At 33.6% G+C, this 15,234-nt stretch overlaps 1 protein-coding gene across 2 annotated transcripts in view; it reads right to left on the bottom strand.

Annotated features, from left to right (window-relative positions):
- SPPL2A (signal peptide peptidase like 2A) overlaps nt 1-15,234 on the bottom strand; it is a 46,236-nt gene that overhangs the window by 14,123 nt on the left and 16,879 nt on the right. Inside the window, exons 5-13 of one of the 2 annotated variants that reach the window (XM_081292587.1) lie at nt 15,086-15,219; nt 10,588-10,739; nt 7,390-7,486; nt 6,837-6,938; nt 5,415-5,496; nt 4,800-4,874; nt 1,258-1,314; nt 1,012-1,065; nt 266-368 (exon numbers count right to left, since the gene is read on the bottom strand). In XM_081292587.1, the coding sequence (XP_081148713.1) occupies nt 266-368; nt 1,012-1,065; nt 1,258-1,314; nt 4,800-4,874; nt 5,415-5,496; nt 6,837-6,938; nt 7,390-7,486; nt 10,588-10,739; nt 15,086-15,219 (856 nt within the window). The remainder of the gene's footprint in view (nt 1-265; nt 369-1,011; nt 1,066-1,257; nt 1,315-4,799; nt 4,875-5,414; nt 5,497-6,836; nt 6,939-7,389; nt 7,487-10,587; nt 10,740-15,085; nt 15,220-15,234) is intronic. The other variant, XM_081292588.1, reaches the window with a different exon arrangement.

The raw sequence follows: 15,234 nt of genomic DNA, 5'->3' as shown, positions 1-15,234 counted from the left end.
AAATATACTTTATTGGGGAAGGTTAAACTAATCCTAGATGCTTGCTTTAAGATACTTTTGAGCCATGGAAGATCTTACTTGATTTTTACTGTTTGGGCTTTATCTTATATCCCTCAAAATGTTTTTTTCCTACCTTGTTACTGAGTGTAGCTACAGTAGCAGCCAAAAATACTTAATATGGAATAGGTAACTTTTAACCGATACTGTACATGTGATGATTTTTTAACCATCAGTATTTTTTACTAAAATTGTTATAATCACTTACCTGGTACAATAATGTCTCCAAAACCCAATAATGAAACAGGCAGGAGGCACACATGCATTATTGAGAAATAAATCAGCTTTGGTATCTTGATGACTACTGGTAACTGTTGGAAAAAAAAAAGAAAGAAGGAAGGAAGGAAGAAAGAAAGGAAGGGAGGAAAGGAGGGAAGGGAGGGAGAAAGGGAAAACAAGGAAGAAAGAAAGACAGGAAGGAAAACCACCAATGAACCTCTTTCCAATCTTTCTTTCAGAAAGGAAAGACATTAGAATGAAGAACATTTTCAAACTGACATTGAAAAAAAAAATGAAATCAGAGGACATAAACCAAGCACATATATGTGTATGTGTGTATGTATGTATATATATACACACACACACACACACACACACACACATATATATGTATATATATATAAAATATGTATGAGTAGATATATGCATATATGCATATATATGTATGTGTGTATGCATACATATATGTGTAACAAACTCTACATGTAAAGAAAAATTGAAAAATATAAACTTATAGTTTTGGGAAAATGAAATCCAATACTTGTAGGATTAAGCATATTAGTCCACTATACCCACATCTAATTTTTTTTTTTTGTTTTTACCAAGAATAGGACTCAGAATTTGAAATAATTTTTTTTTTTTGGGCAAATCTGGATTTTTTTCCCCCAAAGAAAAGTCTTGTCTCAGAGGGTATGATTTAAAGTCCAATGAACATATCTGAAATACAGTCCTTACTTTCTCATGGGGAGCTGAGGGTTGAGCAGTGGCTTCCTCAAAGTTTCCAACATTCTAGGATGAGACCCAAGTCAATAGGTATTTAATAATCTAGAATAACTAAGAAAAGGGCTACATTTTGTGAGAAATAAGTTTATAATACCTTAACATGCACTACATGACCAATGAATTACACAGGAAGGCAAAAGTTAACTGAATACACATACATTCACTGGACAGGAATTTCTATTTAGTTGCCATTTCTACCTTTTCAGTATTTCCAAAAGGTCCAGCTGCAAGTTCAACCATGATACTCTCACCATTCTAAAGAGAAGGAAGATTAAAGAAGTTTAAAAAGAACAATTTGTCACTATTTACAAATGACTTACACATTATGGTATATGGCTTAAAGTAAAGTAATTGAAAATGGGCTATAGACTGCTTTTTTCAAAACAGTCTCTGTGTGCAAACAGCAAAAATTGAACTAATCACAAACAAAAATCACACTATTACACTTTATTAAACTCAATAATTACCAGAAACTGGAGAAACAAAAAAGGCAGGCACAGATTATTCAAAACTACCATGAGCTCTGGATTGCACTGACATATTAATATCTAACATTTGTAATGGGTTATAAATTTCAAGTATTTTAATCTTTTATTATATAAAAGATTAGTATTTATATTATATACTATGTATTTACATTATATACATAGTATTTATATTATATACTATGTTCTTACTCATTTTCAGCAATATCAGTAAATTTAGTTTTGTAACAAACATAGACCACTTTATTTGAATAAATAGATATTTGACCTTCTGACTATTCACAACAACAAAACAATGAAGCCAAATGTGAAAAGACCCAACCCCACAGAACCTGAAGAGTTTCTCCAGCCTGATGCTGTCCAATTTCAGTGCTGCATGCTATGTTCCAATCAAAACATTTACCTTAGATGAATTTCCCTCCCTGTATCTGGCTAAAGTCTTTTTATGTGTTCTCTGTGAGGAGTTCATTTAAAAGTTTTCTTCTGATAGTCAGGTCTATTGTGAAGAGGGGAAACATTTTGTAGTAGGTTAGATGCATAAAATTCTCACTTTCTGTTTCACAGTATGATAAATATGTCAGCTAAACCTGGTAGATGGAAGATAAATGATGAATTTTAGGAAAATGTGATTGATTAACTATAATATTTTCCATGTGGGTGGGGTGCAAATGAGAAATCACTGGAGTATTTTCAAAGACCTCACTAATAACCTGAACCAAGTAGAAAGATAAAATCCCTAGCTAGGTTTACTTTGGTTCACTATTTACTTGCTATTTAAGACATTTAGTTGAAGATCATCATGGACATCCTCCATACATTCAAAGATATGAGGAAATACTATATGAGAGATACTATAGGGTATATGCTGGTGGATGAAGAAACAATAAGTAAGACAGGCTCTTGGGGAGAAAGGGGAGGGAAGGAAGCATGGGGACAGGAGAGGTAGTGGAATGAGACGAACATCATTACCCTAGATACATGTATGACTGCACATATGGTGTGATGCTACATCATGTACAACCAGAGAAATGAAAAGTTGTGTTGCAAATGTGTACAATGAATCAAAATGCATTCTGCTATCATATATACCTAATTAAAATAAATTAATTAATTTTACAAAAAGACAGGCTCTTATGACTATACACCTACAGCCAGCTGTCCTGCCAACTCACTAGAAAGTCTAGTAATACATGGGTCAAGAACATGTTTAGAATACTGAATATTTAATCCTTCAAATTTACAGTGAATACTACAAAAATAAGCAAACAATTATCTGATTTTCATTTTGAACTACCTATCTATAGCCTTAATAAAAAAAATCAGACTGAGAAGAGTTAATGTAAATCTACAATAGTGAATTCCAAAGATCACTTCAGCTTTTTTTCCACTGTATCAAATTGCTAGAAATCACATTCCTAGTCAGTAGGAACTGAGATGAAAAAAGAACATGAAAATTTTCTTAAGCACATAAGAGAGAAGGCTTAAAGACACCTTTATTATTATACTACACCTTCACATTTCTGAAACCTTGTATACATAGGGAACTGAAATAATTTGCTAGAAGACATGTTTGGCATTCATAAAGTGATATTAAGGTTAAATTGGAAAATTATTTTTAAAAAGTTTACTTATAAGTTACTGTGTGATATACTGTGGGTCCTATAACTATGGACTATCTGCTGACTTATAGGCTTTGTAGAGAGAATGCTACAATTTCATTATAATATTTCTGATGCAGTATCCCATAAAAACATTTTTTAACCAAATAAATTTACACAAATCAGTACAGCTTTAGAAAGACCTGAAGAAGTGTTTCAACAAATCAGCAATTTTACATATCATCCTTAATACCAGTTCTATGCTTTTTTTTTAGATTATTACTGCTCAATGAAGTCAATGAATCAAATGGCTCATCAATAAGGCATGGAAATGTGCTAGTAAAACAGTGTGGGAAGTGATAATTTAAGACAGTTAACTATTATTTGTAACCTAGCTGAAGTTTTAGCTTCCCACAGGGCACATATTTGTCCTTATGCCATCAAAGCAAATATTAGAAGTGCAGATTTTTATAGTGATTTCACAGATGGCAGAATATTTAAAAAAATGATTAAAACCAGTAGGGGCTGGGGAGTGTAGCTCAATGGTAGAGTGCTTGCCTAGTATGTGCAACCTGGGCTGCATCGCCCCCATTACGAATGAGAACAATAATAATAACCAACCACCACCACCTGAGGGGAAGAAAAGAAGTACACATCAAATTCAAAATATGTAAGAGTGACAAAGGAGGAAGAGATGATGTACAAAATAAAATCAGAGAAATTGTAGAAAACTAAATAATAAATAATAACATATTCATGAGACAGGAAAAGGGTCAAAGTAGAAAAACTGGAAAAATAATGGACAACTATATATACCCAATACTTCTTATTTTATTAAGGAGCTAGTTGCAAAGCTAAGAATATATGACCTATGAGCTGCCAGTCATGGCAGCCAGTCTAAGAGAATGGACAAATGGACAGAGGCTAAAAGGATGCTTGTGGCAATGGGTCTATTTTCTCCTGGAGTCAACACTATCCTGGCTTCTAAACACACACCTGGGACCTTTTTAGGCTTAGGTTGGGTTCTTTCAGTTGCAACCAAAAGATGGTGTGGTGGAAAGCTAGCAAGACTTCCTCACATAACGAATTAGGAAATGGAGGCAGAAAGGACCAAGTCACTTACCCAGGGTTACAAAGTTACAGAGTTAAACTCTAGGCTTTCAGACTTCCAGTGCACTGCTCTTTCTTAGAGCTAGGACTTGGGAAATTAAACTAGCAATGACACATTTCTTTCCATACTTCCCCACTGCCTTCTTCCTTCTCTCCTTTCCTTCCCTCACTCCCTTTCTTCCTTTATCCATTCTCCCCTCCCTCTCTCTTTCTCTCTCTTCTTCCCTCCCTCCTTATTGACTATACTCCCTACAGTAGATATTTACTAACTCATGTAAGAAAAATTACTTTCAAAAGAAAGAAAAAATACAAACATTCTCATTATTACATCAGAAGACTTTTTAAAAATCTAACATAAAGAATTAAAGGTTTGGAAATTAATACCCTCTATTAAAATACCCTCTATTAAAAGAGGGTATTTCAGTGACAATTCTCTAAAAAAGAACTGGAACTCAGTGGAAAACATCTGTAAAGTCAATAATCTATAAGCAGATTTAAGATTCTCATGTTTTAACATGCTTCTTCATGGATTAAAAAATGATCATACCTTTGTGATGAATGGTGTTATGAAAACAAAAAATACATCATAGAAGAGGAGAAGGCCTAGAAGTATCACACATGACTGTTGAGGAAAGAAATAAATTTAAAGATCAAATTTCCCATGTCTACATTAAGGGATCAAATTATTTTGCAAATATAAATAAGAACATGAAACACCTTTGAATGCTGTTTTTAAAGGTATATTTTAGTTACTAATATGTGTACTTTTGTTCTACAATCCACATTAGAATCCTTTTCTTCTTTATCCCATTTGTTTAAAAAAAATCACTGAATCAAAGAAATGTTTCCCTGTGACATTTAGTCTGATAAGGATTTTATGAACTGGGCACATTAGATCCATGAGTATTTTAGCTAACAAATCAGTGGTTTCCTTTTCCTGGGGATTAGGATTAATTTCAAAAGGGCATGATAGAGATTTTTGAAAAGAAAAGAGAAATGTTCTATAACTTTAGTGGGATGGTGATTATAAAGTTATACATTTGTAAAATTTCAACAAACAGTATACTAAAGATGGGTGTATTTACTGTTTGAAAATAATATCTTAATAAAGTTGTTTTTTTAAAAGGAAAAATATTTTAACTAGCAAAGTAATATACTTTACCTTGAAGTTGGGTAACTTCAGTGTTTTAATTAAATTCAGACAGAAAGCAATCCCCAAAATATCCTGTAAAATCCAAGCCCACCTAGAATCAAAAGATATTGCCTTATTGTTTTATCCTGCTATGTTTAGATGAAACTTTTCAAAGAAACAGATCACTAAAGTAATATTACTCAATAGCTACGGTTTGACTGCTTGATTATTAAACACCTAGTATGACAGTAACAAAAACCCTGCTTATCCTCTCCATTTAGTAATTCACTGTTCTAGCAGAATAAAGAATACCATTATACTAAGAAAAAGTTGAGGGCTGGGGATGTGGCTCAAGCGGTAGCGCGCTTGCCTGGCATGCGTGCGGCCCGGGTTCGATCCTCGGCACCACATACCAACAAAGATGTTGTGTCCGCCGGGGGAAAAAAAAAAAATTAAAAATTCTCTCTCTCTCTCTCCCCACCCCCCACTCTGTCTTTAAAAAAAAAAAAAAAAAGAAAAAGTTGAAAGGCTACTTCAGGGGAATGTATATAAATCTTTGAGCTTATACATACATTTCTTTCTAGAAAGATAGCTGTTTACTAAGGACACTAGTGTTAGTATACATTCAAACAGCTTGAACATAAAGGAAGTGAGAGCTATGCAACTTTATCAGAAATTGACATACAAAATTATCAATTGGTAATCATACATGAAGCTACCTAAAACTTGTATGAACATTGTTTTCTGAATTTTAAAACATTAAATCTTTTAGATCATTATTACTTTTCTTAGTATGTCATTAAATTAACCTAAGTATATATATATATATTTTTCTGGATTTTCTTCCTGCAAAGGACAGATGTCTTCTACACCCTCTTCTTTCTGCAAATGGACAGGTATCTTGTACATCCTATTCATGTTATCTAACATCAAAGGTACCAAACCATACATATTATTTTGTACCTTGCTCTTCTCTCTTAAAAATATATCTTGAAATCACTGTATATCAATTCATAGAGATCTTCATTCTTTAGAATTATATTATACCCCATTGTGTAGCTATATCACAATTAAGTACATATTTGAAGTTGAGGTACTTGATCATAATTCACATTTCCTTCTCTATATAAACTCAAATCATTAGCATAAGATCTGCTCATTAAAAAGTAGCTTGTTCCCATTGGCTTAGGAGGCTGAGGCAGGAGGATTGCAAGTTCAAAGCTGGCCTCAGTAACTTAGCAAGGCCCCCAAGCAATTAGCGAGACCCTGTCTCTAATAAAATATTAAAAAAAAAAAGGCTGGGGATGTGGCTCAGTGGTTAAGTGCCCCTAGGTTCACCATGTGAATGTAAAAGAAAACAAATTCTATAATAATCATAATGAATAAGTATTATGGCAAGTTACAAAATAATCCATCCTTAAATCTAAAATCAAATACATTGAGTATTCATACCTATCTTCATTTCGAAACACAGCCCAAACAACAGCTACTGCTATGCATAGTCCCGAGAGAAAAATAAGTCTCACTTCAATGCTTTTGCCATGACAAGTAATCCTAAAACACAGATTAAAATATTTTAGTTTGTGCTACCAATGACGTACAATGTTCACTTGGTATAAAAAGTTACCAAATATTAACCAATCACAAGAAGTGACTGAAATAACAATTCAGAAGCCTTTAAACAAATGAGACATAATAGTCAGTGAAAAAGAACTTTTCTGTGGTGATGTGGCTACTGTAGTGGTGACTGTCCACATGTGGCTACTGAATCCTTGAAATGTATGAGACTGGGGAACTAAAACTTAAGTTTTAAAAAATATAACATTAAAATTTAATTAATATAACTTTTTTATTTATAACTTTAATTAATTTAATTTAAACATAAACAGCATAGATCCAACACATATTGGACTACACAGGTTTTAAAATAACACTCTTACTTTTCTATGTATAATATTAAATTACAAATAATAATATAACAACATTTGGCATGAGAGATACATACGTGCATTGTCCACATGGTATATTATGAATTAATGCAGCAAGACAGTTGTACAGACTCATTGCTGATGCTATGCAGAAAATTGCTATCATAACATAAACTAGAAAAAAACAAGAGGAGGTAATGTGAGAAGAAAATATATAAGCAATATTAATTCTTTTGCTTCTTTACTAAATTATGATACTTTCAATCCAGTGAATATATTAGTATCTGAATTAGTTACTAAACTGAATATATTTAGTTCTTGAATTTTAAGAGTGGGTATTTTATGTGTTTTTACATTCCTTTATACATGGATAGGATTGCTTAAAGAGCTGAAGGTGGCCCTGCATTTTTTATCATTTAATAATTAAAGTGACATATGTTAAAGGTTTCTATGAAGTGAGGTATAGATATTTATGAATATTTAATTAAATGTAAGGAATAGAAGAATTAATAAGCCACTAAGAAACATTTTTTTAAATGCAACTTAGAGATGGAAATGAACACTTGCCATAAACACAAACCATGTTATCTACATTTTCCTATGGAAAATTCATCTATAATAACTTGACCTGTGGTAAAACCAAATAGATTTAAACAAAATTCTTTGCTACAATATGATACTCAGGTAGTTAAGATTGATGAGTGTTTTACTATATTATTCATACTTATTTGAGAATTATTTAAAATTAAAGACATTTGTTGGGCATGATGGCACACATCTGTAATCCCAGTGACCTGGGAGGCCAAGGCAGGAGGATTGAGTTTAAAGCCAGCCTCAGAAACTTAGTGACACCCTGTTTCAGCAATAATAAAATAAAATGGGGTGGGAATGTGGCTCTCAATCTCTGGTACAAAAAAAAAAATTATGTATATATATAAAACTTTGCTGATCCTCCTCAAAAATCTCATAATACAAACAAAAATTGCACCTGATTTTTTTGAATTCTACTTAATTTCACAAAACTATAGCTTTATTTGTAAGAGAAAAAGAGAGACTAGTCTAGACACTGCAATTTAGGACTAGCCACTTTCTGACTGGTGATGCTGGATAAATCACTTTTTTAGTCCCTTGATTCTCATGTCTGAAATATAAAATTTAATAATACCTATTTTGGGATTATTGTGAGTATTAGATAACTAATATATATGAAGTGCTTAGAATATTATCTAGCACATAAATAAATTTCATGTTATTATTTTTATTATTGGTTATGTGTGGTAATGTGAGTAGGAAGATAGACTGCCAAGCTGATTTTGGTAAGCCGTCTATCAAAATTGCCTAATCCCAAATTTTAACACACTGGTGGAAATCATGCTTCTTGATGAATTTGAGTGCTTCATTCAATATTGTACTATATCTTAGAAAATGATTAAGTATGAGGAAGAGTTTGGTTAACATAACTCATCTTTGAGCAGCGCTTTGTTAAAACAATGTTTTAAATATAAAATGGCAAGGGCAGCCTCAGCAATTTAGTACAACTCTGTTAGTTAGTATATTAAGAAATGGCAACAATTTTGGCCATAGGAACAATTCTGAGAAAACAAAAACTTGCAACATCGTGACACAAGGTATTGTAAGAGTCATAATTAAATCCTGTGTCCTAGAGTAACTATAAAGCTGAATGATCTTCCTATATCAGAAATTACATTTATAAACAGAATCAACTTTTTAAATAGCAGTGAGTTTAAGAAAATTTCTTACCAAAACTTAAAATGTGCTTTAAGATAGTGTAGAGAATATCTTTCCTGTCCAAAAACCATTGATGTATCAACTGAGGGTCAGACAAAGATTAAAAATTGAAGGCCAGGTATAAGATTACTAAACTCAGCTACTCAATCTCAACATAATATAAAAATAATTTTAGTACTCAATCTCTCAGCAACAGATTGAAATGAGTAATACTTACAATGATTATTTTTTAATCATTGGAATTAATTAATTATGGAATGCTACCAGGCTAATTTTTTATTGTTGTTTTTAATTGGGAATCAAGCCTATTGAATCACATCCCCAGTCCTTTTTAAAAAAAATTTTTTTTTAGTTGTTGATGGACCTTTATTTTTTTTTAATATTTATTTTTTAGTTTTTGGCGGACACAACATCTTTGTTTGAATGTGGTGTTGAGGATCGAACCTGGGCCGCATGCATGCCAGGCGAGCGCACTATAGCTTGAGCCACATCCCCAGCCCCAACGGACCTTTATTTAATTTACTTTTATGTGATGCTTAGAATAGAACCCAATACCTTACATTTGCTAGAAAAGTACTCTACCACTGAGCCACAATCCCAGCCCCAGCCCTTTTAATTTTTTTATTTTAGATAGGGTATCACTAACTTACTGAGACTGGCTTCAAATTTATGATCCTCCTATCTCAGCCTCTGGAGTCACTGGAATTACAGGTATCCCACCATATCCGTCCTGCCTACTTTTTAAATTGCTGCCACAACTCAGGAGTAACTGAACAATAAACTGAAATCAATAGTAGGGCCTCAGTTTTCTGGTCCAGAAATTTATGCTGATCATCTCCAAATAAGCATTTAGTGGTTTTTACAAGGGTTTTTGCTAGTTTTCATCAGGAACACTCCCCTTTTTCCTGGTCTTCCTCCTATTTGTACAGTATACTGGCCAGAAATTGCAAATTTTCACCCTGTCAGACCACTAATATGATTTGTCTAGGGAAAGAGCAAGCTATTTCATTCAGTTCTTACACCTGCCTTCTTAAAGGAAAAAGAGTACCAGTTACTTTCTAGACCATGTAGGCAAGTACCTCTGTGTCTTCATATATGGTATGATCCTAACTGCTTGTGTAAGTAAAACAAAATCTAAGCAATACAGCATCTTGATTTGCAAATTGAAAAAAGGATAAACTACACCTTGGGAGTAAGCAGAGGCAACAAATCAGTAATTTTAATAATCTTTTATTCCATATAGCTAAACATAGCCAACATGAAATCCTTAGTCTGCAACTTAGATAATGGGCTATCATCTCTAATCTGCAGAAAGAGAAATTCAGGAATCAGAGCCATTCTTTCAAGTCATCTATGAACAAGTATTCATATCTCAGAGTAATAGAGATGGAGCACTTTTGGCAAAATATCCAAATTGTTGACTAAAGTTTTTTCAGATAGAATGCTTTAAACAAATAGATAAATCAGGCAAAGTAAATGAAAATAATATATACCAAAAGTAGCAAACATAAAATATAATTTCTTACCCAACCATTTGTAGAAAAAATATAGCAAGACCATCATAACACAGCAGATGACCACAAATATTACAACTGTAAGAGGATTGATAGTTAAATATTCTTCCCTCTTTTTCCTCATTTCTTTATCTTCAGTGTTTGTCACTGCCTTCAAGTTTTCCCTGCATAAACAAACATAGGAACTTTGGCAAAGTTCTACCAAGCACAGTTATTTTAAAAAAAAAATTTTTTAGCTGTAGTTAAACACAATACCTTTATTTTATTTATTTATTTTTATGTGGTGCTGAAGATCAAACCTAGTGCCTCGCACATGCCAGGCCAGTGCTCTACTGCTGAGCCACAACCCCAGCCCCCTTTCCCCACTGAAGTACAGTTATTTTCAAGATCTAACCCCAATTTAGTTTTGATTCTAACTATAAAAACCCCAACATAATTCTACCCTCCAGAGAGGATCTATTCCTAACCACTAACTTTTGAAAAAGCAGCCCCCTCCCAGGCAAAACTATTAAATAGATGATAATTTATTAGATAAATATATTAATATTTGGGGATACAGTAGAGGAAGGGAACTGAGATAGAGAAAGGAGGTATATCATTTGCTGAGCAGTTAAGTGTCATTTGTCAAGTATCATTTGTTGAATCAACTTCATTGTCTCTTCCCAGTTACATGGAACTTACCATATACTTTCCCAGCTCTAGTCCCCTCAATACTGTTCTATTAAACTCTAATTCCCCTTGGATGTGTCCTGGTCCTGCTCTTAAGTCTGGACTCAATACAAACTTTAGGTTAAAAAAAATTAAAGTTTATTTTATCAAACCGCACATTTGCAACTATTTATCTACCAGCATACCACTTTCTTATTAGAAAACTATTTACTGGGATGGCCACCCTGTGACTCCAGGGAGGGTGCCAGGGAAATGGGCAAAGAGAGAGTTGGTACCAAGACACAACAGTACCTATCTTGGAATTGTAGAATTGAATGACAGGGCATTAACACAAATTTCAATAATGTGGTATGTATTGCTAACCTTTGGTATCTGTCATTGCAAACAAATGTAAAGACATTTTTATCACAGAACACATATATATCATAATAATGATTTATACATTCATATTCAGTGTATTAAAAAGCTTTTCTTGGAGCAAAGCTTATACTAGATTTATATCACATTAAAATATTACAATTCACTTTTAAAAAAAACATTGTATTCCCTTAATAAATAATCCTTTTCTGAAACAAAAACAAAAACATTGTACTCAATAAGCTTGAGGGCCACATGCAATAATTGAAGATAACCTTTCTTCTGTGTCATACTGAGGTTATAAAACTTGAGTACTACAATCTCATTGTAATAAGATTTTAACTCTTTGCTAAAAGTCTTTCTTTTTCTCTTTTTATTTCTTTTTTTTTTTTTTTTTGGTGTTAGAACCCAAGACTAGGCAAGTGCTCTACCACTGAGCTACACTCCCAGACCCTCCTTTTATTTATAGGGGGAGGGGCAGGTTCTAAGTTGCTCTGGTTGGCCTTGAACTTGTGATCCTCCTGCCTCTGACTTCTAAGTAGCTAAGACTACAGATGTGCATCACAGTGCTTGGTTTGTAAAAGTTTTTCTATGGAACTAAGGCATCTTTCCTTTTTGCATTAGGTACATCTTTCATTTGGCAGAGTAATTTTGGGTTATGTGGTCTTCTTCTGGTAAATTTCCCCTTCCCTAAGCCTCATTCTCTGTCTTTACTTGATAAATGGTAGTCTGTATGTTTTTAAAAATTCTTGTTATTGGGGTGGGGATGTGGCTCAAGCGGTAGCGCGCTCGCCTGGCATGCGTGCGGCCCGGGTTCGATCCTCAGCACCACATACAAACAAAGATGTTGTGTCCGCCGAGAACTAAAAAATAAACATTAAAAATTCTCTCTCACTCTCTCTCTCTCTCACTCTCCTCTCTCACTCTCTCTTTAAAAAAAAAAAATTCTTGTTATAGAACTTTTTCCTTGATTCAGATTCCCTTATTCCTTATGGCCAGCCCCCTCATATACTTACTTCTTTCTAGCTTTGTTTTGTTCTTAGAATCAGCCCCCTTGATTTTAAAATTCATAATCCTGCAGATATGGGACATCTCTCCCAAACTGGCTATTCAACACAACAAGTCCTTTGTTTCTACCCACTGTCATGTTTCATGAATACAGAAGCTGATATATACTACTCCTCTTCAATCTCCAGTTTTCTTGAGAAGGAGTCTATTCTGACACCTATGTAAGTAAGATTGTTTCTATCTTAAGTACCCCCCAAATGCCAGGTATGAAGGCCTGGTCACCAGCCTGTGGTGCTTTTGGGAGGTGTAGTTCAGTTAGAAGGTAGGCCTAACGGAAAGAAGTTAGGTTATCGAGAGTGTCCGTGTGGGTAATATTGGGACTGGCCACTTCTTTCTCTTTTTCCTCTCTCTCTGTTTCTGGGCCTCTATACCATGTATGTCCCACCATAAAATTTTGCTTTGCCACAGGCCCAAAGCAATAGTACCAAATCACCATGGACTAAAACCTCTGAAACCATGAGCCAAAAATAAATCTTTCCTTCATTTAAACTATCTCAGATATTTTGTAATACAGTTGCAAAGCTAACTAACACAACTTGCTAACTCCAAGTATGGTCCATAGGCAAGCAAAAATCACTGGAGACTTGTTAAAAATGTAGAATTACAGTCCATCCCAAACATACTAAATCGGAATTTGGATTTTAACAAGATATCCAATAGTCAGCATGCATGCTACAGTTTGAGAAATACTACTCTAGAAAAGAAAAAATTTACATAGTAATGGAAGTACAGTGAGAATCTATATAAAATAGTAGGGGCTGGGGATGTGGCTCAAGCGGTAGCGCGCTCGCCTGGCATGCGTGCGGCCCGGGTTCGATCCTCAGCACCACATACCAACAAAGATGTTGTGTCCGCCGAGAACTAAAAAAATAAATATTAAAAAAAAATTCTAATTCTCTCTCTCACTCTCTCTCCTCTCTCACTCTCTCTTGAAAAAAAAAATAAAATAAAATAGTAAAACATGTTTGATCAATCAGTAGCTTTCGGAAAATTATAAAGCTTCATCAAATAATATGGAAGATGATTTTAGAGAGCTTAGAAATATTACATACTGTAATTTATGAAGAAAATTATGAAAAAACCATGCTTATTCACATTAAAAATGTGATATATGTTGAAACAAGCTTTCCAAATATATAACATCAATCTATACATGTTAAACTCTTTTAAGATTTCCCTCTAAATATAAGTTAATCAAATTTTAGTATTTAAGAAATTGCAAATAAGCTCAGCTTCATGTAATTACAAATAAGCCCTTTTTAATAAAACCTATATAGACCAATTCAAAAACTAATATATTATCCTTTATACATAAAATAATATGCTCTTAGCATAGGTTTTCATTCAGAGTTACAAATATGAACTGATCCTTCTATACTGTATTGCCTGTTTTAATCTAGAGCCAAAGGTACAAAAACTGTATGAAGATTGTGTTTAGGTTACTAATAAATAGGAAAATCCAAATTTTATGTACATTTGGAATTTTTATGTGCCTAATATCCTTAGAGTTCCTAAATCAATAAGTACAATGATGAAGCCCTACTGTTGATGACTCAGGCAGAATTAACTGAAAAACTTCCTTTCTTCTCTGCTTATTTTCTTCCAGTGTAAATAAATAGGCACATTAGGAATATTAAGTATTTTTACCTTTCCTGAGAGAGACAATTAAATATATAAGCTGGGTGTGGTGGAGCATGCCTATAATCCCAGTAGCTCAGGAGGCTGAGGCAGGAGGATTTCAAGTTCAAAGCCAGCCTCAGCAAAAGTGAGGTGCTAAATAAGCAACTCAGAGAGACCCTATCTCTAATTAAAATACAAAATGAGGCTGAGGATGTGGCTCAGTGGTTGATGCCCCTAAATACAATCCTTGGTACCCACCCAATACCCCCCAAAACTAAAACCAAAAAACAAATAAGACATGATAGAAGACAAGACCCAAGGTTTTACCAGAATTCAAAACAAATGAATATCCTTTGTGAATGTTGAATTGAGATATTTTGTGCCAAATGAGAGGTAAGTACTTTCCAAAAGGGTTTTAAAAACATTTCTTTTTAGTTGTAGTTGGACACAATACCTTTATTTATTTATTTTTATGTTGTGCAGAGGATCGAATCCAGTGCCTCACATGTGCTAGGTGAGCGCAATACCACTGAGCCACAACCCCAGTCCCCAAAAGAGGGTTTTTTATGTGACTTTAATGTTTCCCTTTCAACAGAAGAGTTAGAGGAAACTATGACTCTCTTCTTCTCAGTGAAAACTTTATATGACTTAAATAAGGACAAACAAAAATCTGGTTTTATTGTCACTATGTTCTGAAGTCAGGGGAAGATTTTAAATGTCATTATATGGTTAAAATAAAATGATTACAATATTTTAAACCATTTATCACAAAACATAAAAGTTTAATTAAACTTACAATTCAATTAGTCCACTCCAGTATCCTCCTAATGCCACAGTGAACACAGCAATTACAAAAATAACCCCTATAGTATAGTCAAAGTTAGGTGACAATGGAGAGTACATTTTTACTGTAATGTCACTTCCAAAAGTCTGAAAGGCAAAAAT

Source organism: Spermophilus citellus (genome assembly GCF_964194105.1).
Source record: "Spermophilus citellus genome assembly, chromosome: 4".
Taxonomy (NCBI): Eukaryota; Metazoa; Chordata; class Mammalia; order Rodentia; family Sciuridae; genus Spermophilus; species Spermophilus citellus.
This window is presented reverse-complemented; position numbering and strand designations above follow the sequence as displayed.